We start from the raw sequence: 25,390 nt of genomic DNA on the forward strand, positions 1-25,390 counted from the left end.
GTACCTGCTCTACACCTAGGACAGAGGTGGGGACAGACGTCAGGAATGACGATGACTTGTAGAAACCTCTGGGTACAATTTTTTTTTCCACGGAGCATCTTCTCACTCAAATCATTCCTGAGATGGCAGCTAAGGAGACCAGGATGAGACCTTGCTGCACTGGGACAGCAGAAGAGATTTGGCACACACTGGGTAAAATTACTTTTGCATTTATTTGGCTAAACATAAAGCCAAAACAACAACTCAAGAACAAGCCAGTAAGACACACGCATGTGCACATAGGCCCACACAGAGAAACCATCACAGTGAACACTGATTGAGAAGAGACATCCGGAGGGAGCCACGGCTCTGGGGCCAGAGTGGGCAGTAGAAGGGCTGGCTAAGACAGCCCGGAGGGAGATGTACAGCAGACACCGGAACATCAGTGCTAAGACCAGAGTCGACTGCTTGGGCACCACTGAAGCACTGGTCCACATCATGTGACCCGGTCTGTGGCACCCTCTTGATCCCCCTTGCCATGTTACCTTTGGCCAGGGCAACATTTTAGGGAAGGGGAGAGTCAGAAATCCAAAGCTCCCAAATATTATCTATTTCATTTACTCATTCTGGGGAAAAAGCAAGTTCTCTGTCCCAGGAGGGGGAAAAACAGCTGTTCTGAGCTTTTTGCAAGTGGCTGTGTTCAAAGTCAAACTGCTCAACTGGAAAATACAATGGTGATCAGTTACAAGATTGTCAAATTTGACATGTTTTGACAGATTCATGGTAACAGAGAATGATTCTTACTGACACAGCTTTATAGGCACCAGCAGGAGTGCTGGGGGCCAGAGATCTCATGGCTTTGACAAGATGCAACACACAGACAAGCAGCAAAATAAGAGACTCGGCCCCCTTGCCGGACAGCCAGACCTAGCCTCATACCTACAGCAGGCAGAAAATCTGAAGGCTTTACAAAAGGGAGCCTTTGATAGCAAGGCATCCTCCCTAAGGGCAGGGGGCAAGAGGCAGAGATTTCTGGTCTGTCCCACCGAAGTCACTGCTACAGCCAAGTGTATTCACTGCCCCAGCATCTGCTTCAGGTTACAAGAACTAGATCCCAGTAAAGTCCCAACTCTCTAGAAAATATTTGTGAGTGCAGGTGTGCCATACTTTCCAAGAAATTAAAAAATTTCTCCTGTAACCCTACCAACATGCTATTGAAGTGCCATGTTCTTCAGAGGAGGAATGGAGGCAGGGCTGTCTCACAGAAGTTGATGCCTCTGGATTTAGCAGCATCAAGCTCCAGATGAGAACTGCACATTTTTCAAGGCATGCTAGTGAAATTTTATTTTTCCACTCTGCCTCTTACTTCATGCCTAATTTTAACACATCCCTTCTGGATGCTTCTTTTAAAGGGAGCAGGACAGGTTAGGGGTGTACTGGATAGCCCTGAAGTGGCAGCACGGAGGATATTTGTGATTGACAAGATGTCCCTGGAGAACCCAGCTTACATATCTTGCCCAAAGTTCAAGCTCTGTCCTATTCCTGGCAGGATAGGGTGGCACTGGAGATGTGGTCAGTCCAGCAACTGAGGAGAAAATACACCCCCCCCCCCAAAAAAAAACAAACCAAAAGAAAAAAAAAAAAAAGACTAGTCTGGGATTGGAGTGTCAATTTTAATTTAAGTGTGAGGAGGAAGCAAGTATCGTTGGTTACAAGAAACAGCTCTGTTATGCCAAGCTACAGGTAAAACCATGTCTGGCTTCTTACCAAGCACTCCAGGTTTTGCAGAGACCAGGAAATTCATAAGGTCTCTGTAGAACAAACCACCATTCAGAACACCAACACTGCAGAACACTGTCGCGTATCTTGTGTTTAAAATAGTAGCGAGGCTCTAAAGCAGCCTGGCCTTTGTGATCTGGCTGGGGAAAGTAACTTAACACTACTTTGAGGGAAGGGTGAAGAAAGGTGGGGAAGATTAGGGAAGAGAGAATGTGGGTAATATAAAATAAGTGCTCCACCACTCATAAACCAGGGGATTAAAAACTGGTTTATATCGAGTGACCGTATTTGCTCGTTATAGCTTAAAAATCAGTAGCAGCCAGCCACGCTCCCAGAGCCGTACATATCACGGCTGACAGAGGCCAAAGTGGCAGAGGAAGAACCCCCCAAATACCATTTCCCATACCAATTCTAGTCTCAACAGAAGCAGGGTTTCTCTTTCACTAGTCTCCATCAAGCCCTTTGGGCAGTGTGACACAGGAACAGCAAGACAACAGCTGGGAAGAAGCGGCAGCCTGCTCCTCCCGCAGGACACTCGGGCTCCCTAGAAGCATCTCGGGGCGCAGAGTACGCGGCAGCATCAACGAGGCGCCTCCTGGGGATCGCTGTTCTCTGGGCCCTACACCCCTGCTTTGAAACCCCCTCGCGGCATTGCTGACCGGCCTCCGAGCCCGTCCTTGTCTGCTCCCAGCATCGCAGGAGGATACCGGCAACTCGCCCCAGGAGCTCCAGCTGGAGCCAACGGATGCCATAGGCAAACCCTAACAGAAAAGCAAGCGAGAGCTTCCTGGCTCCGACACAGCGAGCCCCCTCCCTCGCGCGCTGGCTGCCAGGACAGAGCACACCGGCCTGCTCGGCATGCGGGCGTGCAGCGCAGGGAGGGCAACTCCCAATGCGAAGCTGCAGGCCGCTGCCAGGACACAAAGCTCAACATTTATTACACACAACAGCAGGCAGGACTTGAACCATGGTTTCAAACAAGCAGGTTATGTTTAAAATCTTAAAAAGCTGCAGCGCGCTCTGATGCTCTTTCAGCCCCCTCCCTTAAGGACTGGTGTAAATGAGCACAGATTCTTGCATTTAATATGCAACCCAGGTAACTGTCACATGGGACCATCACCCTTAACTGTGGTAAAACATGCCCTTCATCTGTCCAACCGCACATATCAACACGGACAGCAAATTGGCCATATGAATTCAGGTTTTGTCCTTACAGCAGCGACTTCATGGCACCAGTATAAAGGACTGCTCCAGCCCTTAGAGCACAGCAACTGAAATGCAGACAAACACACACCGAGCACAGTGTTGAGGGGCCTTCTGGACAAACAGTAAAAAGTATTACACACCAGAGACCGGGACAAGAAACTTTTCAAAGAAGCACACACATTCATTTCCTACGTGGACTCTCACATACTCAAGGAAACACGCAGACAGCAAGTGCTCTGAAAGAAAGACTCAGTCTCTTCTCTCCAACAGCAACTGAGGGCTGAATTTTAGCTCTAGATTTAGCAGTCTTGTCAAAACAAGTTGGAAAGGCCCTTCCCCTGCAGCCCTCACACAGATTTGGGGTTGCGAATGCTGCACGCTTATGGGGTGAAGGATTCTGTGGTGCTGCAACTTCCTACAGGGCCTAACTCCTGCACGCCAAGTTGGTATCCCACTCCCCAGCACGCTTTCACTGCAACATGCTGGTAAGCTCAGCGAAGAGACTCTAGAGCACTACAGAGTCCGTCAGATAGATCTGTATCGGCTCCAGTGCAGCAGAGATCTCTATTTCCTAGTAGCCTTTCTATTCAACTGCTTCCTGCATGTTTTTGAGGTCACACAGGTTGAGGAACTGTGAGATCTTTCGTTTGGCAGCAGCACAGACACTGCCTGGGCATGGGGGGAAATAAGAAGAGGAGCTGAAGGAAAGGAGGGACAGAAAGGTCTGGGCATAGCATCCCACTCTCCCTCTCACCTGGAGGTTTAACAGGGGAAAAGAAACCAAAACAAGAGCCACACTTGAGTGCTATTCTTTGTGTTTAAAAAGAGTATTTTCTTAAAATATAAAAACCATCTTTCCCCTGGAAACCATTAGAACGTAAACAATAAAAAGGGAATTCGAGGGAGAAGGGAAGAGGAGAAGACCTTTGAATGCACTTCCAGGCAGCAGCCCTTGCTAAGAGCAACGGGTGCCTTCAGGACCCCGTGCCCAACGTCAGCCCTGTTCCTATGGCTCTCTTGCTCATTCAGAGTTCCCCAGTGGGTCTGGGCTTGGGATTCGGCGATCAGCAACTCGCAGCAAACCCCAGCTAGTAGCTTAATCCTCTTCATCTTCACTGATGTCGTAGGTGATTGTGGACTCGTTCCTGGCACGGTTGGCCGGTGAGGAAGGAGGAGTCTTGGTTGAAAAGGGCCAGCGGAATGAGGGAGATGGGGAGCGGTCATGAGTGGGGCTACTGCTGGGACTCTGCTTTGGGCTAATGGCCTGCAGCATCCGGCCCTTGCCCTCTTTCAGCATGTGTTTCTAGTGATGGAAGCAGGAAGGCAGTTAACATGGCTCGAAAAGTAATGCAAAACAACACTATCTACAGCTCTTGCCTCATTTTGAGGTGTTGCCCCCCTTCAATATCTCGTGCAATATAAAAGCACAGAAAAGCCCAAGCATAGCTCGAGCCTTTGGAAACCGGCCAGCTTCATCACCACCCATTTTCCAGCACCTCTAGCATGAACTGCCTGTGATATTTTGCCAGCATTGCGGGACAGCCTGGCAAAGCAGTGTTTCACAAACAGCTTCAGACCCATCCCAGGCAAGTGACAAAGTGACTGTCAAACTCTTGGTTGCTCAGTGGCCTTCAGGACACACGTCAGAGCTTATACACCAGCTCCTGGGAAACACGGACTTATGCTATGGCCATAACTGGCTTTAGGCAGCTGGCAAGGCTCCCTGTAACCATGCTGCCCTGGCCTGCGGCAGGACATGTCTGGACATACCCAGTGTTGTGACAAACTGGAGGCCTTTGCTCTGCAGAGCCTGCGCTCCAGAAGACCTGTTTTGACTGCTAAGCTCTCTGAAATCCCCTTCCCCCTTCTCCCAGACAGGCTCCTTACCAATGCACCTTCTGGGCCAAACATCTCCAGGAAATTGCCAATGAACTCCCGGGACTTCTCTTCCCACTTCTGAATGAGATCGATACTCTTCTCCTCCACTTTCTGGACAAACTCCTTTGACTTCTCCTCTACATCCTTCACCCTCTTTTTCACTTTATCCACACGTTCTTGAAGGTGATATTTCTTCTCCTGCAGAGAAATGGTGGATCAGAATACGGCTCACCAGATTTGAGTAGTGACCATCTCTGCTCTATGTTATTACACTGAACAGTTGCTTAAGACTCAGCATTGCCATTAGTTTCATGACACTTCTCTTTCACTTCAAAGATACTTCTTCCCTAGACTACATGGCAGACACACAGTTGGGCTGTGAGATGCTTTGTGGCAGGCACTGACACAGAACAGAGTGAGACTAAACCCACAGATAATCACTATCTAAGAGCAATGCATGGACGAGGGAAATATTTATACAATATATAGATTAGGCTTAAGTAAGGGAAAAACAGAACATGTTTGACTACTCTGACCTGCTGTAGGCTGGTTTGCATATCATGACAGCACAAGTCTTTTTGCTGGGTGTTCTTAAACAGAGGCAGAGATATATGCCAAAGACAGGCCAGGCAGCCATAACCTCTCCAGTCTCATTTTTTTGCATTTCATTGTATTTATAAAATAGACATGGCATCTGTCTTAGCAGTAAGAGAAACGTTTACTACCTTACTTCCAGCATTAGAAAAGCCTTCTGCCCCATACCCTGCTTGTGTGCTAAGAGCCGCACAGTATAGGACCGGAGCATGCCCTTCTCCCCTACTCAAGCACTGCTGCTCCTGCGGCTCCAAGGAGGAGAATAGTGCAGAGAGGACAAGATCAGATTTAATCCTAAAAAGAATGACTCTTCCTTATGAGGACAACTGACGGAAGAGAAGTGATATGAGACACAACAGGTGCTGCCACAAACAACCAACACTTCATACAATTGAAGAAAACACATAACTCACCCCATCTTCAATTCTCTCAACAGGTAAAATGCCAGCAAGTTGTCATTTCTGACAATGGGGAAGCATTTAAAAAAAACCATTTCCTCCATGTGGGTCTGCTCTTCACAGCAAAAGTTTAAGGGGAGGAAAAAGCCTGACTTCTACTACAAGGACACCAGTCTGGTGCAATTGCTCAGCTCTGCAGATTTGCCGTTTACTGGCAGGACTGTGCTCCCACTAGGCAAGGATCTGTATCCACACACTCTAAGACTCTGCTTCATACAGCTTGTTGTAGGACACACTTCAACTCACATTTATGAAGCTGACATTGAGCTCTTTAGCTGTGTAGCCCCTTTGCAGGTTTCTTCTGGCATAAACATCATAGTCCCGCACAATCCGGGTGATGATATCTGATGTTGAGATCCCCTCAGTCCTCTGAGTTGGCGCAAACATGCCTAAAGTTGGAGAATAGGATTCAGGACAGCTGTAGCAAGACAGATGGCAAATAGCTGCTGCCACCTCTATTAGGAAGAACCTCCCCTGTCAAGAGCACATTTCCCAACTGTCCTCACCCCATCATGTCTTTGCCCTTGAGCATACAATACTGGCGGTCCTCCTTTCTGGGAGAATGAGGAGAAACTAAGGAAGACCTAAGCAAGTGTCAAAACATACCTTCCAATTAAAAGCTCCAGCTCTTTACTTCAGCTGATTTAAAGACTATTATCTGTAACACGCTGCATTTAGAACAGTGTGCAGACAAGGACAGGAGAGAAAAGGGTTCTCACAATTTAGCAGGTGGGAATGTAATGAGCTCTGGTGGCTGGTTTTGAAGCTAGACTCAAATGAGTTGCACCTCCATCGAGTTTTACAGCAATCAACTAGAGGAACCACTTTGAAAAGTTCATGCCAGTTTCTCCATTTGTGAGAATCTGTAAACCAAGCCAGCACATTTTTCCAAAACGGTGGTTGTTACTTCAGTCATGATAACTAGACTAAAAGCAGAAATTAATGCAGGGCAATCCTGTGGCCTGGGATGTGGAACAGTCCTGGCCTTATGAACTAGGGCCCAAAGCTGGGCTCCTTCTTGCCCCCAGTGCCTCTTGGGGGTACCTTGTTCACAGAGTGCCAGTCACTTCCCCTGACATAATTCTGCCCTACAGGAGCACAGGAAAAACTACAGATCTTTGACAAGAATCCCTAGAGAACCTGACCCAGACCCACCTGCTTCTTTTATATGCTTATAAACATCATCACTGCCAGCAGAAGAATAGGGGATGTCATCGTGTGCAACAAAATCGATCTGAAAATTAAGAGAGCAACACGAGTCAAAATTTTATGCTGAACATGCAGGTTTCATGCTTTCTATCAAAGGATGGTTACTTCCTGCTCAACACCTCCACGCGGGGGCATGATGAAGAACAGCATGATGCTTTTGATTAATAAAAAGGCAAGGCAGAGCAGTCCTAAGTTCTCACTGGCAACTGCATATCAATCAGGCTCATAAGCACACACCAAAGAGGAGGAGCTGGGACTAAGGATACAGCTGCTTTAAACTCCACAAAGAAATGACTTGTTAATGGCACCCAGGGGAAACTGAGCAAACTCCTCTGAACACCCCAAACTCCTTCACCTCCCAAAGCAGGTCAACAGATGGTAGAGGCTCTTTTCACTTTATCTTTCCTACTGATAAAGGGCTGAAAAAACAGCTTGCCTGGTCTCCTGCTGCAGGGAAGCTGACACAAACCTAAGCTGGCCCTGCTGTAAGTAGTGGTTAGACCAGATGACCTCTGGAAATCCCTTTCAATCCATGTTATCCCTTCCCTATTGCTTGTTTCACACCAAATTGTCACTAGCATCAACTTCTCCTGAAACAGTGAGAATCACCTTGCCCCCTCTGGCTTTTCTTTGTCACAATCTCCATTTTATTTCAACATTACCTTCCAGATCAGTAAATGCTTTTAATCTCCCAAGAAATGTACTTGGTTCCCATAACTTAGCTTATTCTGTATTTAAGGATTTTAAACAGAAATGAGTTGCTCAGAGATTGAGCTTATGGATAAACTCTTGCTGCAAAAAGCAGGATAATCAAAATTCAAAACAGATGAGATACCATGTATTACCCTGTGCTCTGCCAGGAACTCTGGTGTGAGTGTCCATGGTGCGTTTCTCACCACTTCGTCCACATAGCGACAATGCTGTACAGCGTCGTACCGCTCGTTTTCATTCATTACTGTGAAGCCCTTGAAGTTATGGGTTAGCTCATCACTGCAGACTGAAGAAACAGGCACAGAGAAGAGTGAGTCCAAGGTGCTTACCCCAATACTTTACAGCAAAAGGACTCTGCCCACACCCCTGCTGTACCTGCCAAGCCAAGCAATTCCAGCTGTTGACAGAAGTTGGCACCTTCAAATCTGACTCTTCCAGCCACAAAGCACCAGGAACAGGGAGTGGTGACAAGGCATTAAGCTCTTGGGCAATTCTACTCAGGTTTATCACAGGAAATTGGCCAAGTGTTTGGGGGATTTCTCTCCAAGCTGGGGAGCTACACCCCAAACCCTCCAGGACTCTAGAGCCTCTGATGCTTACCAAAAAAAACTGGTCAATACAGAAGACAACTCTCTTTCTGTATGAAGTGGCACATGGGGCTCTACCTAGCATAAACCTGCTTATTTACCTATGGATGTCTCTCCTGGAAACTGGAGAACCCCCCGCCCCCAGCCTCCCTAGGTTTTGGTTTCTGATTTCATAAAATACCATATCATACTCCAGTTCTTGGGAAAAACGTACTAAAACAAAGAGCAAGTTCACAGCAAATCAAGTTAGTTTAATAATCGGGTTCTATGAGAAAGTAAACAAACAACTCCTCATAATCTGCATGTAAGACATTAAGGAAGGAGCTTTATTTGATTATCGGACTCAAAAGTAAACAAGGCATTACCAATCTCACTGGTATTGGATGTATTTATGTTCCAGAAAAACAGACGATAAAGAGAGGGTGAGACTGCTCCTGGCTTGAAGCCAACGTTCACTTGGGCTGTAGCTTCTTATTTCTCTCAGTTCCTGGTGCAAGGAAAGCAGTGCATTGCTCCCCACCTCCTCACCAGACTCCCAGAGGCAGATCGCATGCTAACAGCTTGCTACTTTAACCCATTAACAATATTTTCACCTGAAGTTATTTTTCTGACTGATGTAAACATTTACATACATTGAGTTGTCATTCAGCCTTCAAGATTTCTAAACTCAGAGCATTTTATTGATTTGAGCAATTATTTCACCTCTTCTCTCTCCCATTCCCTTCTAGGTACTACTGTAGCTCACACAAAAAACATACAGAAGCACCACAATAAATAACCTTCAGCAATGAATGAAGCTGTGATAGGAAACAAGCTGCATGAAGAAATTATTAATGCTATATTACAGGTCAGAGTTTAATTTTGCTTCCAGTAGCTAGTGGTAGTTGAGAAAACTAGTTAGAAGTATTTCCCGTTCTGACACCTTACCATTATTACGCAGGCTAACTAGAGGTCACTTCATGATAGACAACACTCACAGTTTGACATGTCTTTGGTACCACATGCCAGAAAGTTGGATGAAAGTATGGCTATAGAGGAACTGTGCAGACAGAATTCAGCCCAGGACAGAAGCCAGAAGAAAAAGTTTCTTCTTTCCCTTTATATTTTTGAAGGGGTCTGGCTGAAAAACCTCTGCTAGATCCTCTCAGGGAGTCACAGGTTATTCCTGGTATCATCTAAAGAGCTTTGAGCCTAACACACAAAATGGGAAACTTTTATTTGGAAAAAAGGGGCCTCACAGACTTCTATGGGCCAATCATGTGCACAAGGAACTACTATTACCTCTCCATGCTCTTTTTGAATTGGTCATAAGCAAAATCCAACAGAGATCTGGAAAAGGAGGGGAATGTGCAGGATGGTAAAGATTATGCAAAGCTTAACCAGCTATGGAGGGGCTGTTCCTCATTCAAGAGGCAGATGCTCAACTGCCCCTAGTATTTTTTGATACTCAGATGCGCAACTCAACAGCATCTGTCACAAAACAGAGGGACCAAGTTAGAACAGTTGTGTCAGAAGTCTTTTCCTCATGTGCTTGTTTACTACAGGATTTCCTTCTGCAGACCTATTGACTCTCAACATATTGCAACAAGACTCCGACAACAGAGTGGGAGTTGTAACAATTGGCTGCAGTGACAGCCGCCAAGGCTATAAAGAGAAGACAAAAATCCAGTTGTGCCATCTGTATGCACAACACTGGAGGCACTCCTAAGACAGACAAAGTCAACAAGATCACTCCTTACCTCCCACAATGAGGTACGTGTTTGGGAAGAGGTTCTTTGCTTGCATCAATGCCCGGGCATGTCCAGAGTGAAACAAGTCAAATATTCCATCAGCGTAAACTCTGACAGGGCGATCCACTGTGGCAAAGAGACAGACAGACACATTTGAGAAGATCCATTGCTGGAGAAGCAGCTATTGCTCATGCCTGCATTTGGAGACCTTCTGAAACTCATGGGGGAGCTTCAGAAAACTGTCAGAATGCAGAGCCATAGCCAGGAAAGATTTGAGAAAAGAAATGACTGGCTCTTTTCCTTCCTACATGGAAACAAACGCATCTGAGCACAGAGCTGAAATACAACCACGTTCAAAGGCAGATTCAAAACCTACTCCATACCCACCAAAAACGGTGAAGGGAGATCAAGGGGAAAGCAAACCCCTTGATCATCATCCCCTCCTATGGAAAGTTAATGCTGCATTTGGATTTCCACACAGCAGTGAGCTACCAGAGGGGAACTGGCCAAAATGTTTCATAGGTGCCTGATTCCCCCTGCCAGTCAAGGTGACATCTCAAGAACCTTCTCAGCATCCTCCTCTCTGCAGCCCACTGCCACAGCTACCAGTCTGTCCAAGAGACCGGATTGTTTTGGCTCCTCACCAGCATCATGGGCTCCCCCCAGTCTCACGAAGCATGTGGCTGTACCTGAAAATCCAGCTGGGCTGTTCAGAAAGCAAGCCAGATTCCATTCTGCTGACCTGTTGTTGCTATCAACTAAATCCATGGATAAATAAGGAGGAACAAAGCTTTCTTCCGGTCACCCCTGCCAAGGTAGCCCTTCTATCTGAGGTCAGCACTGAGGTCAAGTGAAATAGTTTAGTACTGCCATGTAATAGCAGGAGACTCCTGGACTGCTAGTCTCCTGGGACCACACAGGACTCCAGCTCTCTTGCTGCTAATAACAGAAAGTTGCACATTCTTGGTATTTGACACACTTGGGAATGGTCTGCTTTATGGCCCAGTTCAGCCAGGCAGACTTGGAGAAACAGCACAGACAGAGGCACAACAGAGCTGCAATGAGGAAGGAGAGCTGAACCCTCATGGATCTAGGCAGGGCCCGAAGGTGCCTAGAGACAGAGCACATAAAGCAGCAAGAGGAAGCGTTGATGCAAATGGAGGGATATTAAGTTCAAGCTAAGCAGAGGAGTCAGTTTGAGGACAGCCTCTTACAATCACTTGTCAACAAATACTGCAGTTTGATGGTGCCAGAAGGCTCCAAAGAGCCAAAGATCTGGAGCCTGGAGACTGTAAAAGCTTTCTGCATGCCAGAGAGGGTTGGTCCTTGCATGCCTTTAATAAAGTGCAGTCATGTTCAGGAAACTGGCTTGGGATGTTTTCCCCTCTCCTCCATACCTGCAACAACTACAGTTCCTGAGGACAGGCAGAAAAAGCAGCAAGGAAGCATGCAGTGTATTTTAGTCTCAGCAGGTGGGAGGAGTCGTCTGTGTTGAAATCAGAGACCTCTGTGCAAGCTCTGGAGACTTTCAGCTGGGAAACTAATGTGGACTACGAAAAGCACTGGATTTCTAGAGACACCTGCAGGAAACCACTGCCAGGTCCCAGTCAGAGTTGGCTTACCTCTCAATATCAGCAACAGTCGGGCAATTAGAAGTGCAGTAATTTTATTGTCTCAGCGTCTCTGTAACAGAGAGGCCAAGAAAGACAGCACCGTCCGCACACTCTGCTTGGCGAGAGAGGGCAGCCTCCTTTCAGAAGGAGCCAGTCCTGCCTTCTGCCTCCCCCTTTGGACTTACAAAGATAATAGTGTTTTTCCCAGTCTCCTTCAGAGAATAAAATGACATGTTCTTGTTGTGGGGTTGGCCTGTTGTGTTCCATGACACTAACTTTAATTTAAATCCAGGCTAGAAGGGGATATTCTGGGAAAAGGTGTACCATAGTTTTATTTGCCCATTTCAAAGAGATGATTTTTAAATTGCTGCCTAACTCTAAGCTGCCTCAAAGTAGTACAGAAAAATGTTCGGCTCTGATGCTACTCCCTAGCTGTCAGTGGCACAGGAAGAGCTAAAACATGAATTTATTTGCATCAAATCATCTTACTGGTGTATGTACAGCTCCCCACAAACTGAGACTCTAATTTCAGTAGGGATTGGCAGGCTCAAATTGACATGGGAACAGTCATCTATCACCAGAGCATTAACTAAATCACTGGGTGCAAACATTGCCTGACACACAAGGTTGGATCAGTCTCAGGGAAACCCAAGTCATCCCCCCGCCAAAAATCAGTATTTATACAATGCCCTTCCAGTTTGGTTTTACTTACAAGGGGTCCCTCTCATCGCTTCTTCATATGTTACTCTGATGTATGGCTTGCTGTAATCGATTTCCACCTCATCTGAAAACGGAGCTGGTTCCCTCAGTCCCTAGACAGCCAGAGAAGGTTAGTCATGAGAACGCAAAGGTGAGTGCATTACATAGCGGCTGCAATGCAACAGCAGTGCCATTAAGTGACTCACTGTGTCTTTGCAAGATTCATACACATATACTGAACGACTAATTAGTGTTAAACCTCAAAACAGTTCTGCAGGGTGATGAGAGAGAGACAGAGAGAAGGAGATGGTAATTCACAGTGGGACCCCTAAGAAATCTTCAGGCTCAGTCAGTTCTGACAAACAGCCGTTCACAACAGCAGAAGTCAAGCTTCAGCAAACCTCAATGTCACAGCTTCAGCTCTGCCCACCCAGGCAAGACAGCCACTTTGCTGTGCTCAAGTGCTTGTGCTGTGATGTACAGATTTTAACAGCTCCTCAGTTTGAGTATATGAACCAGCAGAAGAGCAATACCAACAGCGGCATGAATCCCCAAGGAACGCGTGCATCACCACCTATTTCTGAGCCCAACACAGGGAGAGACTGATCTTGATTTGTGGCAGAACTCATCCAAGTGCTCCAGGAAATCTCCTCTAATCTACTGCCTTGACTACAGTGGTATGTTAAATTAGCAGCTGAAGTCCAGGTATCGTTTCTGAACATGTTCTCCTCTGAATGGGAACAAAACATCTGCCTTTCCCATAATGGAACAAACAGTTCAATTTCCTTCTAGTGGGAAGGTGTGAGGCAGCAATGGATTTTTCTTTCCTGAGCCAGAAGACCAGGAAACAAGCTTGCAGATCATTACAATAGCACCTTTAAGCTGCAAAAAGCTAATCAGCAGTTTCCTCCCTCACTTCCTGACCCACTGCAGCATCCTGCCATGGTGCACAGCGACACTGCACCCAGAAGTATCGCTGCTATTATTGTTAATGTTATTCGCCATTAGAGATCTCCAAGGGAAGTGCACAGGAAAGCAACCACTGGCCACTGCATTCAAGTAAAGCGATGTTGCTGACAATCTCCAATAATGAGCATTTACTGAGGCTCTGGTACCCATGTTTCCTATATCACCTTCTCTATCAAGATCCCAGATTTTATTGCATGGGGTTCTTGGAGAACTCTGGAGTTCTCCAGAGTTCATTATACACCTGCTTGTACTTCAGAGACTTTAAGCTTTTACTTTAAAAAGAGCAAAGTTCATTTGCCCAATCCAATCTCACTGGCTTTTCAATGAACTGCCTAGCTTCCATACTTTTTGCTTTTACTTTTGCATTTTTACTGTTAAGTAAGGCCTGTGCTCCTCTCCTTTCATCACAGCCATTATATCTAGGACTTGGGAATAAAACCAGATTCTTTGCAGTTTGGTTGTCACATACCTGATATAAAGCTAGGAATAAAAGTACAAAAGCCTATCAAAACTGTCAGAGGATCACAGAGAAATGCCCTCAAAAGCTCCTATCAATCTTGCCCTTCCTCTGCATTGCCTATGAGGGCCAGGACACAACCTGACATGCACAATACAACGGACTTATGCATCAGCAGGCTTGCTACTACCATCTGCTGCAGAGCCCTGCTGCTTCAGGGGAACAGTCCGTCAGCCAGTTGTGTAGTCAGGAGCTGTAAGGGCTTTGAGGGAATGTTATAGTTAGGCAACTCTACTACCCTTGCTACATTAAATACATCTTTCACAAAAGGAGGGGAAAAAAATCTCTTATCAGGAGATCTACATTAGCCCTGTGTCTAAAAAAAAAAACAGCCAGGAAGTTTAGAGGACGGCTAGATATTATTTGTATTGTTCCATTCATAGACAAATGCTTCATTTCTAAGACAGGACAGACACCAACCTCAAGAGCAAGAGAATCCCATGGAATAACTTATGCCTGTGCCTTTGTGCCTCTCTTTCCTCTCTGAAAGATATGGGGTCTTCAGGAGGGACAGGGTGGGTTTCGACAAAAGCCAAGGATACTAAGGCTCTGTGGGGTAAGTCACTTCAACAGCTCAAGCCTCCATTCCCAATGCTTGCCCCTCCCAATTCTCACTGCATTTTGCAGGCAGCTGCTGCTGCTCTTATTTCGTTAACATCTGTCAAATACCTTGGGACAAGACTGAAGTACTCCTGAAGAGCAAAATTCTGTTACCAAAGAGAGGAAAGCTTCAACACGTCACCGTATTTTACCAAGGACTATGATCCTGTATGACGTGGAATGGGTGGCAGCTGGCTTCTGATAGAGATAAGGAAAGAACAACTAGATAACATGTGATGCACATGAGAGCCCGAGGAAGGGGGCAGAGGAGAGCTGTAAAAAGCCCATCATCGCAGTATTGCGGCAAGGACAAAATAAAGTCAACTCTTTACAGTGGAATTAACTGACATAGTCTTTAGAAGAGACACCATTGGTTTTATCTTCATAAAGCTATCCCAAGCTTGATCTAGCAGAATTTTTTTTTTTTTTTTGAACACTTCTGAAGTACCGACAACACAAATACAGTTTCCTGCCAAAGCAAAGTCATCTTCCTGGTGTTTAAAACAGCTGTTTCAGTAGATTCCTTCTGCAGGTGCTCACAAATTTCAAACCCATCTGCAGTTTCCCTGACTTGAACAGGACTGAACACTTCCTATTAGGTGCATGAGTAGCAACATGCTTGCTTGGAGTATTTCTCCCTCCCCTGGGTCACTAAGAAAACCCACCTATGAAAAAACAATGATTATTCCCCATCTGTAGTATGTACATATCTGTATGCATGCCTCTTTGGGCACAGATTAAGTGACTACAAACAACCCAATGCACCACAAAAGCAGCTTAGCACGCTTGCCTCAGACCTAATTTAAGCCCACATTGTAAGTATGTTATTAGCATGAGCAAAGGAAGATTTCAAACTGGCTTTGCAAGAAAGATAGCTACTGTCATTTGCTTCTTTCCTCCTCCTTGTTTTCTGTGTCCTCACAAAAAAAAAAAAAAAAAAAAATCACTTTTCTTTTTTTGCTGTTACGACTTCAATGTCCTAATTCTCCCAGGCACCTAAGCTCAGCATCTTTGCTTACTTACAAATGAGCGTCGGGACATTTTTGGAGGGATTCCATCCGGCTCTGTCGCCCCATTCGGGCCAGATCCATCTTTTCTTCTCTTTCGGGAATTCAGCCTGGAGGAGGTCGGTGGCTCCATCTTGCCAATCACGTCCAGTAAGAACTAGAATAAAATGAAGAAGGAAAAGAAAAAAAAAAAAGTATTTCTCAGCTCTTCCAAAGCAAAAATCAGTCAACAACAGGCTCAGTGTACAGAAGGTCAGCCCAAAGACACAGCCACCTAACAAGGGGCTTAGCCAGTTGTATTTGGCATCAGCTGCCAAGGCTTGACAAACAGTGCCTGGTGGGAATACTGAATCATTTAATGCAACTCAGAGCTGCTCTGCAGAGAGAAGCGTGCAGCAGTCAGCTGGCTGGAGACAAACTCGCACAAGAGTTGCAATGCAAGTTATAAATCATTAGTACAAGGCTAATTATGCTCTTTTATCATCTGAAAGGCAGCCTAAGGTATGCCCAGTCCACATTCGGCCCTCCCCCAGCTCTCATTTTGATGATACTGAATGCAAATGCTCTTGTACCCATCTGCCCTCCCCCTCGTTCAGGACAGCTGATTGGTGTGCTGGGTCCCTGTGCAGTCCTGAAGAGAGAAGGCAGTGATTTTAAGCAGAATGACAAGGGTGGGGAAAGGAGGGAACAGAGAACAACCCACAGTCACAACTTAAATAACTAGATTGCTTGCAGTTTGCTTTGCTGTTTGCAAAGTGACAGCGAGCTGCAGTTCCTCAGTGGGGACAGCTCACCTCAGGGTGGCTGCCACCATGTCTCCCTCTTGTCCCCTGTCCCCACTGCAGCGGTGACTCAGCTGGCTGTGAAGCAGCTACGGATGACACATCAGGGCACACTTAATTCTGGATTCCCTTTATGTACCAGATTGTAGTTAGTGGCGGTTCAACTAAACTGCTTCTCTGATGAATGGACAGACAGGCAGCCAGTTTGCAACAGAAATCGTGACAGCTATCTGGAGTTAAGCTATGTCTGCTTTTGAATTGGAGTCCTTGTACACTGCTACCTTCCTAAGAGGGCCCAGGACCATTAGGAAGCCTAGCATTTCATGCTGTTGAAGGAAAGTTAGGGATTTATACTAATGCATGGCAGCAAACATTCCCTTTTTCAGCTGCAGCAAGAGTTAGAAACAGGTGCTGTATTTGCAAAGTTTAAGACTAAAGAGTAGCGAGCAGGTATTTCCCGTCTTGTTCGCTTGAAGTGTACAGATCTCCAGGGCTGCAAATGGCACTCCTGTCCTGCCTTTCCCGAGAGCAGCATGACCCCTCCGCCCAGGAATGATGCTTATGTACATGCCTCAACACCCTAATAACGAGAACCGTGAGGCATTCAAAGCTTCTCCCCACCCACACGCGGTGGGTGTGCTGGAACACGTTAGGTGGGGCGAGAACAACTGGTACAAGGTATGAGAGGGCAGATGCCCCTCCGAACACTATCCCTCTCCTCCGGGCCACGCAGCTGCACCCTGGTCCCTGCCAAGCATTCCTGCTCAGGACTAGTGGAATTGTCCTCAGTAAGGGCCACAGGGCAAAGCTCCGGTGTTCAGCGACAAAGAAATATGAACTTTACGGAAAGAGAGCTGTTAAGATGCAGGTTTAATGAGCGGACTTACTCAAGCACAAATGACTCCAAGTTAAGAAATGCTCCAAAATAAGAAATCAAGTGCAGTTTAATTACATGTGAACTGAAATGAGAGAGATTTTCTTTACAACTCCCCACCTAGAATCCACAAGATACTTCACGAACTATGTTAGGGCCAAATGCAGCTGAACTGGCTTTGGGCTACATGCGTATAGGCACGCCAAGCTACTATGTTAGACCTAACGTGATCCACTAAGAAAAGCAAAAGAGAATCTCAGATGACCAGGAAGCCAAAAAATATTCAGGAGAAGACAAAAGTGACAGTGAAGAATAGCTGGAAAAGCCAAACCCTCTTCCAAAGGGAACAGGGGAAAGGCTGTCACACGGACATTTCAGAACTGGATGATCCAGCCAGCACTCATGCCACGATGCCTGGGAGTGAAGTTTGCTGAGTTTCCCCTACTCCAGTAATCTATTTACTATTTCCTAACAACAAACATACTGGAGTGTGCAAAAGCAATCTCAGGCACAAAGAGTTTGCAGCCCTAAGCTCCGTGTCTTCAAACTCTTAAGCAAACATTTAGCTTTCATGCAAGTAATCCTGGATCTTCAGTGTAACAACCACGCACAGGGATGCTATAAACACAGCAGCTTCCACAGTGCCTTTGAAAAGACAGGGTATGAAATAAGCATTTCTTAGGTTTTGCACAGTGCCATCTCACAAGCATACTCTGCATCAGCGATTTATTTCACCACCATGGTCTTATCAGAAACCACCCAGTTCAAGTAAAATGAACAGACCTCTGTCTACGGCTCAAGTAACTTGAACGTTCGCGGACAATATAAGGGGAAACAGCTGTAGATTTTCTTGTTACTTGGTCAAAATAATTTTGCTGTGCTCCAAGTCGCCTCATTATCTGACCACTCACTTTCCTCCTCTTGGGAGAGGATTGGAAGGTCTGTTAACAGGCTGAAGGTACTCACTCCACGACATTGAAGAGCAACCCCTCAGCAAGACATTAAAAAGCACCGTCAGAGGCTTTGGTGCTAAAGCAGAGATATATCAGCCTCCATGCACCAACAGGCGAGGTTGTTCCCATGTTCGCCTAGCGCATCGGAGCAACCAGGCTTCTATGCACATCTCAACACACAAGCACGCTCTCTTTCTGAGATACCACCAGCATTTTGCTGCTGGGTGCATCGGCCGTGACCAGCCGAAGAACTGCAGGCGCCAGCACAGAATGACACCACGCTTTATGCTGCTTTACAGGAACACTGTTCAAGCGCAGCAGAAATCTCCAAGAGCCTCTTCCAACCCCTTCCACACCAACCCACTCTTTTTCCTCTGGCCTTACTCACTTTTCCACTTCTCCAGGTGCGCAGGGTCAAATGATAGCAAGCAAAAGCTTAAGTGAATGGATTTGCTGTGTATTACACAGGCAGCGACGGTCAGACACTAAAAGCTGACAGGCAATCTGCTCAGAGGTGCTACCACACTGCAGCTGCGAGGTGGCACCTTTCTGCCCTGCTTTGGCTATGGGGGCCCAGGGGAAGGCAGATGCCCAGCCTGTCAGCAGCCGGAGTGACTCCACCTGCAAACCACCTAGGGAGACATCCCTGCTTTGAGGATGGTGTAAATATGCACTCTCTGCTCTGATATTACAGGCTAGATCTTGCTAAAAGAGCCTCTGCAGCGTCCACAGAGCTGGGCTGGGTGCTTCATGAGCAACGCAGCTCTGTTAATTACTCAGATTAATGCAGAAATTAAACAATAATTTTACTACTCTTCCGGACTTTAAAACCTCTACCCTGTGGCTAGTGTGTTTCTCGGAAGTCTTCCCAGCACAAAACCAGCCTTCATTAAAAACTGAGAACAACTTGTTCTTAAAAAACAAACTATACCTCACTGCGATAAAGCTATTAATCTTATAATATTTTATTTTGACCCAAAGGACTAAAATAGCACCCTAAACAATTACTAAGTAACAATGGGACCAGCATCTGTAACTGAGCTTACCACATGAGCACACACTCTCTTTGCTTCCCCAAATGAGCAAAACACTTGACTGTTCTAAAATTAATTACATTTGCAGCAGATGGGGAAGGGGGAAGAGAAGGCTCCTTTGAGAGCTCGTTCTGAAAAACTCAAAAATAAAAATTTGGCATAATCAGAAGAAAGAGTTCTGTTGCAAAATATTAGCATTGTTCTTTTTGGTCTAAGACACCGCCCTCTTGCATAACTGAGTCTGTGCTGAATATGAGCACCAGGAGCAAAGTTAAAAAGAACCCTATTAGGGAAGGGCCCACGGGACAAATCACAGTCTCTGCGCCACTTTACAAGACACTTGGGGCTTTGCTTCCGAAATTCATTTCTTTGGTTCACCTGCCAGCTAGCTCACCTCTGGAGAGAGGGCTGGATGGGCTCTGCGAGGAGCAGCCGATTGCCAGATGGGAGGACAGACACTCCCCTCGTCAAGAAATTACTCCATTTGGCCCCTAGGCGTAGCTCCTGAATGAAGGAGGGAAGTGGTAGAGGGAAGAAATAGGAATTTTCTTTAAACTGTGGCAGGAACAACCTTCAGAAATCATCGAGCACTTTGCTGAGAGTAATGCTACAAAGCTCAAGTCATTTGACACAAAAATGCAGCCACTTCTGGGAGGGAAAAATGACAGGCATCAATTTGCACACACAAGTATTTATAAAGGCAGGGATGGAATTTAAGACTTTTTCCTTTAGTGTGAGTTAACTACAGCATCATCCAAGCTGGAATTTAACCACGACACCAAAGTTAACACCTCTGGCATATGGAGAAGGTCCTACAACGGGTGCAGGAAATCTCATTGCTTGGCCAGAGGCTTACCTCGATGAATGCATCTTCATGAACAGTACTGATGTTTTGTTTAGCCTTGAGTGCATGCATTTTTGGTGACAGAGAACTATTTGCATCACACTACAGCAACAGAACAGATCTGATATTTCTGTACCCAAAGCACATCAGTGGAATGAGGACCTGACCCATCTGCATTCTTTGCGTTTTTATGTCCAAAGGAATTTCTTAAAGAATATTATTGTTTGCAGATTTACATGAAGAAGCAGAATTTCTTGTGCCACTTCTGCTGCTTTTTCCTTGCAGATTTACTTGAAGAGGCAGAATAAATCCTGCTACTTAATCTCAAAGTCTGTGCAAAACGAGGTGAGCGCAACAACTTGGTAAACACTCCAGTCTGAAGCTGCTGCATTTCCCAGCAGAGATCTGAGTCAGTGCAAGACTGGCACATGGGAACGGCGAGGCCTCTCCGATACCCAAAGTTCACGAGTTCCCCAAATGGCACAGCCTACTTTCAGGCTCCCATATCATCCTTCTGAACTTGGAAGGCGTTAGCATAATCAGATGTCACTGTCATGTGCTGCTCTGCCTACAAGATCATTCCACTTTACAGAAGCAAGCTATTTCTCTTCTGCTGACTCACCTGCAGGCAAATACTACTAAACTTTGCACTCTGCCAGCTGTCTGCAATGAAGAATAGCCGTGACACACAGAAGACACCTAAGTGAGATCCTCTGGGAAAAGGCAGAAGTCCTGTCACTTCAGATAATTTACCTTGTCAGGCTGTAAGGCACCCAAATGACCCTGCATTCCTCATTCATGGGCGGAAGCAGACTCGGTAACTCTTTTCTCAGTTCTCCCCCATCTCCAACCCTCAGTCTGTGATTAATCTTACTGATATGTATCTCTGTAGAGATCTGCTGTAGTCAGAGGGACTCAGAAGAGGTTAATGACAGAGGACTCATCACAGACTCCTCTAGAAACTGATCAAAGCCTGTTTGCAGCATGAGGGTTACCCTCTACATAATGACTGGGAGAGATCAGGATCTTTCTTCACTCTTTCCTTAAAAGATCTTCCCCAAGCTCCAAGACAACTTCATTCACAGTCCAGGTTTGTTGAGGTCCAGATCCTTCTGACTCCCTAGACTGAGGGCTTCTGCCTATCATCTAGTCACTAGGTTTGGGTGTTTTTAAAGGTCATGTAAAAGTTGAGGGGGAATAGCACAGTGGCAGTGACCCAGACTGCCCACCTGAAGAGAAAACTGCAGTTGTCTCTGCAGCATGGCTGCTCTTCCCACAGTCAGTGTCTCGGCTCTATTGAGATGGGTCTAAGCCCTCAAACCCATCATAAAGGTTACTGCAGGATCTGGCACACAGAGTCCTGTCTACACTTAAAACATGGGCTGCTTCAGCTATTCTGGTTCAGCAAAGGTAGCTATCCTGCTGCATATTAATAGTCACATGAACGTAGAAGTGATTCCAGTCCAGCCAGTGCCACACTGTATAACAGCATCCAGAACAGGGCCTTTGCTATACTTCCTAAAAAACCCTCCAAGCCTCATATCCCCTACTGCTACAGGCAGACCGATAATATTTCTTCAAGCAGAGCCCAAGCATCATTAAGCATGTGGAAGATCTCTTTAGGAACGCAGAACCTGCGTTCTGCAGTCTACGAAAAGACGCCGTTTTCCACCAACAAAGTCCCAAATGGCTCAAGATAACAATACCACAACTGAGAACAGTGCGGCATGATCACCTGGGCAGAGCTGCTATGAAACACAAAAAAAAAGGAAATTGCCAGCAAGATGTTCTCCATGAATTCACAGCCCTCCTAAGTACACCCGAGGCACTGAGTCTCCCTTGTGGTTAGCAAAGGAGCAAGAGCAGGGTCCACGCAGAACGTCAGATTCGGAGCTTGCCCAGTGACATTAAATTACAAGGATAGGCAGTCATTCTGTCCTGACTTTTGATTTGCATCATATTGTATTTGCTACAGGGTTCAACAACAGAGGCTTTTGAGACCTGAGGAGGCGACCTCCTTTAGTAGGTTTACACATAAATAGTAAATACTTAGCTCCAACAATTACTGTTAGCGGCCCATTTGACAGTAATTTCAAGACAATTACAATCAAGATCTTGGACCAAGAAATGTCCAAGGCACCAATTTTAATAGTTCTATATATGTGACGTACTTCTTCAGGATAAAGCTGTCTGAATTTGTTGTCTGAATTTCAGAAGTAAATACGGTGGCTGTTTTTAGGCCCAGGAGTCCTGCGGATGAAAACCCCACCAGTATCTGCTGCTGACAATGCTAGTCTCTGCCAGCTGCTAGCTGGGAGACCTGGTGCTGCAATAAGACAGGGTGGGGACAGAAAAAGGGAGGAGGGAAAGTCACCTGAAGCAGTCAGCACCTCCCTCCACAGAGAGTAAAGGCTAGCGACAAGCATCCCAGCTCTTGGAATTACTGCGGACTTTAAGTCTAATTACAAAACCATTAATCAGTGTGGCCAAGACTTTGGTGGACACAAAAAACGTGTTAAAGAGGACACGTGCCTGTGCAGCAGCTGGGTCACACCGTCCTTCTCTACGGCCAGTGCCACCGCCTAGTTGCTTGGCTCCTCTCTTCCCAGTCCTTGGCTGGGTCCCACAGGCCAGAAGATGCCTACCATAGCCCCAGCACTCAAAGCCCCAGCAGTGTACTTAAAAGTTTCCCAAAGCATCTGCTGTTGTCTTCTGTCAGCCTGGCCCCAGTTGCTGCCCCAAACCAGAGAGTCCTGCAATCCCCCAGTGCACCATTGCTGCACCCCCCATGCAGCCCAGCTCTCCCCAAGCCCAGCAGCCGTCGGGCTCCCAGGGCGGCTCACCCTCCCGGCGGCTGGGCTCCTGCACGCTGCCTTCTCCCGCTTCCCTCCCCAAAGGGGGAAGCTCCACGCAGAGCCAGGTGTCCTCCGTGTGCTTTCTCCCCCCAGCAGACACAGCTCAGGGCCCCTCGTCCGACGGGAAGCGCCGGCGATGCCCCTCTCACCCCACCGTGCCGCTGGAGGAGGTGCCCCCTTCGCATCTAGGCACCCCACCGGAGCCCCGCTGCCCCCCAGCCAGCCCCGCACCCGGGCACGCCTCCCCCCTCGGCTCCAGGCCCACGTCCGCTCCGGGCCCAAACCACCGGCACCCTAGAGCGGGCCCCACTTCTCCATGGGGGCACCTGCAGCCGGGCCCTCCGCAGCGCACCGGGGCGGCTGCCCACCTCCGGCCCGGCTCCTCCCGGGACCCCGTGCAGGGCCCCCCCACAGCGCTGCCCCTCCCCGGGCCCCACTGCCCTGCCTGACCCCCCCTTACGTGCCCCTGCCAAAGCCCCCCGGCCTCCCCCACGGCGGCACCTCTCCGGCCCCACCGCGAGGGCCCCATCTCCTGCGGGGCCCCCCCTGCCCTCCGCCCCCACCCCACGCCCCACAGCGTCCTCCCCGCGCCCCACAGCCCCCCACAGCCTGGCACACCCCGGGGGGCAACCCCTGTCCCCACAGTCCCCCAGCGCCCCCCCCAGCATCCCAGAGCGGGACCCACAGTCCCCGCCCCCCCAGGCCCCTCGGGAGGGACCCCCCAGCGCCCCCCCCAGAGCGCCTCAGGAAGGGACCCCCCAGCCACATGTCCCCCAAAGGAAGGACCCCACAGCCCTCCCCCCGGGAGGGAACCCCCAGCCCCACGTTCCCGCACGCACCTCCGCGGCCCGGTGCCGGTCGTGGTGCCGGTCGTGGTGCCGGTGCCGGTGCCGCCGCCGCCGCCGGCCCCGCCCCGCTCCCGCCAACGCCAACGGGGCGGCGGGCGGAGCCGCTGCGTGTCGGGCCGGAGCCGCAGGAAGGGACCGGCCGCGCCCCGGGAAACCGCGCCCCGCCTCTCCGTTCCGCTCCGGCCTCGTTACCGCGGGCCGCCGCTGCCCCCGGGCTCTGCGGCGGCTGCTGCTGCTGCTGCGGGGCCGGGAGGAGGCACCCGCTGCCTCGGCTGCCGGCCCCGGCCCGGGCCGGTGCTGGTGCGGGCGGTGGCTGCCGGCTCTCGGGGGCCGATTTCCCGGGGCCTCGGGGTTCCCCGGCCGGTGCGCGGCTAGTGCTCCCCTGCCCCGGGGGTGCTCTGGCCTCTCCTCCCTTGCTGAGGGTTCAGTTTGGGCCACTCTTCTCCTTGGCTTCTTTATTTATTTATTTATTTTTTTTTTCTGAATTTCTTAATCTTTGCAATCTCTACCAAATTTGTGTGAAATTGGGCACTAGGTTCCAAAACAACGGTGGAAAGGTGTTGGGAAGAGCTGGTGGAGAAACAGGCAGAGAAGATGTTGCATAAATTTCACTTTCTTAGGCCATGTTGTGCCCAGCAGACACGTGTTTCACAACTTTGCCCTATAGACTTTCTTGAGACTGTTAATACCAAATTTAAGTTCTGCAAATTAACAAAGGAGGGAGCTAAGCAAGCCTAGAGACACAGAGATATCACATCCCAAGTGGTGAAGTAGATCTAATTGATCTAATGAAGCCACAATGGTGGTTTCATTACAGCTTTTCATGGTGTGCTGCACTGCAGGTTTCTTTGTGCTCACCATAAAGGCTTAAGAATACTAGTCTCCATTGCTTCAGCAGCCTTTCAGCAGGTCTTTATTGTCAGAAAAGGTAGCATGAAGTATCCAGCAGACTACCATAGAGCTACGGTTAAGGTTAGCTACATTTCAGTTATCACAGAATTAAACCAATGTTCTGTACAATGTCTTTGTGAAGCAGCCTTAACACCCCCCCCCCCCCCCCAAAATAGAGCAGGTGGAAGGTGAAAATCATGATGCCTCACTGTCACTTGATAAAAATATATCAACACAGAAGTCTGGGATTATTTGTCACTTCTTGGCAAATGTTTTTATTGGGTTGTTTCACTGTTCACCAAACTTGCACTCTCAGGATCTCTGCAGCTTCCTTAGCTTGTGACAGCCACAAGTAGTGGTAGAACAGCCAGGGAAGTCACTATCAGTATCCTATTAGAGGAAAATTAGATGAACATGCTTTCAAACAAACATATTACAGAAACAGGAAAATGTGCTAGTTCCAGGATTGTAGGTAAGAGAATGATTCCAAAAGATAAATCATAGCTTGTTATTTCTGGGCTAAGAGCTGCACAGATAGAGAGTGTCCTCCTATAACAGTTGGTGAGAGTAGGATTCAGGATTCATCTCACCCAACTTTAGCAGTCTAAAGTGCAGTTGAAACTGTTCATCTATGCTTCTTTCTCAGTTAGTGAAGAGACAGAGCTGGTATTACCATAGAGCAACTTGTCCCATCTGAAGATGGGCATCTAAGATGTGTTCTGGTGACACCCCACTCTCTCAGGAACTGAGTACTCTTGGCCAGATGAGACTTT

At 47.6% G+C, this 25,390-nt stretch overlaps 1 protein-coding gene across 2 annotated transcripts; it reads right to left on the bottom strand.

Moving 5' to 3' along the window:
- Nucleotides 1-193: 193 nt before the first annotated feature.
- On the bottom strand, nucleotides 194-23,793 carry PCYT1A (phosphate cytidylyltransferase 1A, choline). 2 transcript variants are annotated; one of them, XM_067301777.1, is made up of 10 exons: nucleotides 23,718-23,793; nucleotides 19,574-19,683; nucleotides 15,553-15,693; nucleotides 12,457-12,556; nucleotides 10,141-10,257; nucleotides 7,949-8,100; nucleotides 7,050-7,128; nucleotides 6,141-6,283; nucleotides 4,852-5,040; nucleotides 194-4,267 (listed from the first exon to the last, which is right to left on the bottom strand). In XM_067301777.1, the coding sequence occupies exons 3-10, from the start codon at nucleotides 15,667-15,669 to the stop codon at nucleotides 4,061-4,063; spliced, it is 1,104 nt and encodes a 367-aa protein (XP_067157878.1). In that variant the 5' UTR covers nucleotides 15,670-15,693; nucleotides 19,574-19,683; nucleotides 23,718-23,793; the 3' UTR covers nucleotides 194-4,060. The 2 variants fall into 2 exon arrangements, with proteins under 2 accessions (XP_067157878.1, XP_067157877.1); XM_067301776.1 differs by lacking the exon at nucleotides 19,574-19,683 and having other exon boundaries at nucleotides 23,718-23,784.
- Between the last annotated feature and the right edge of the window lie 1,597 nt (nucleotides 23,794-25,390).

This window comes from Apteryx mantelli, chromosome 9, assembly GCF_036417845.1.
Source record: "Apteryx mantelli isolate bAptMan1 chromosome 9, bAptMan1.hap1, whole genome shotgun sequence".
Lineage (NCBI taxonomy): Eukaryota > Metazoa > Chordata > Aves > Apterygiformes > Apterygidae > Apteryx > Apteryx mantelli.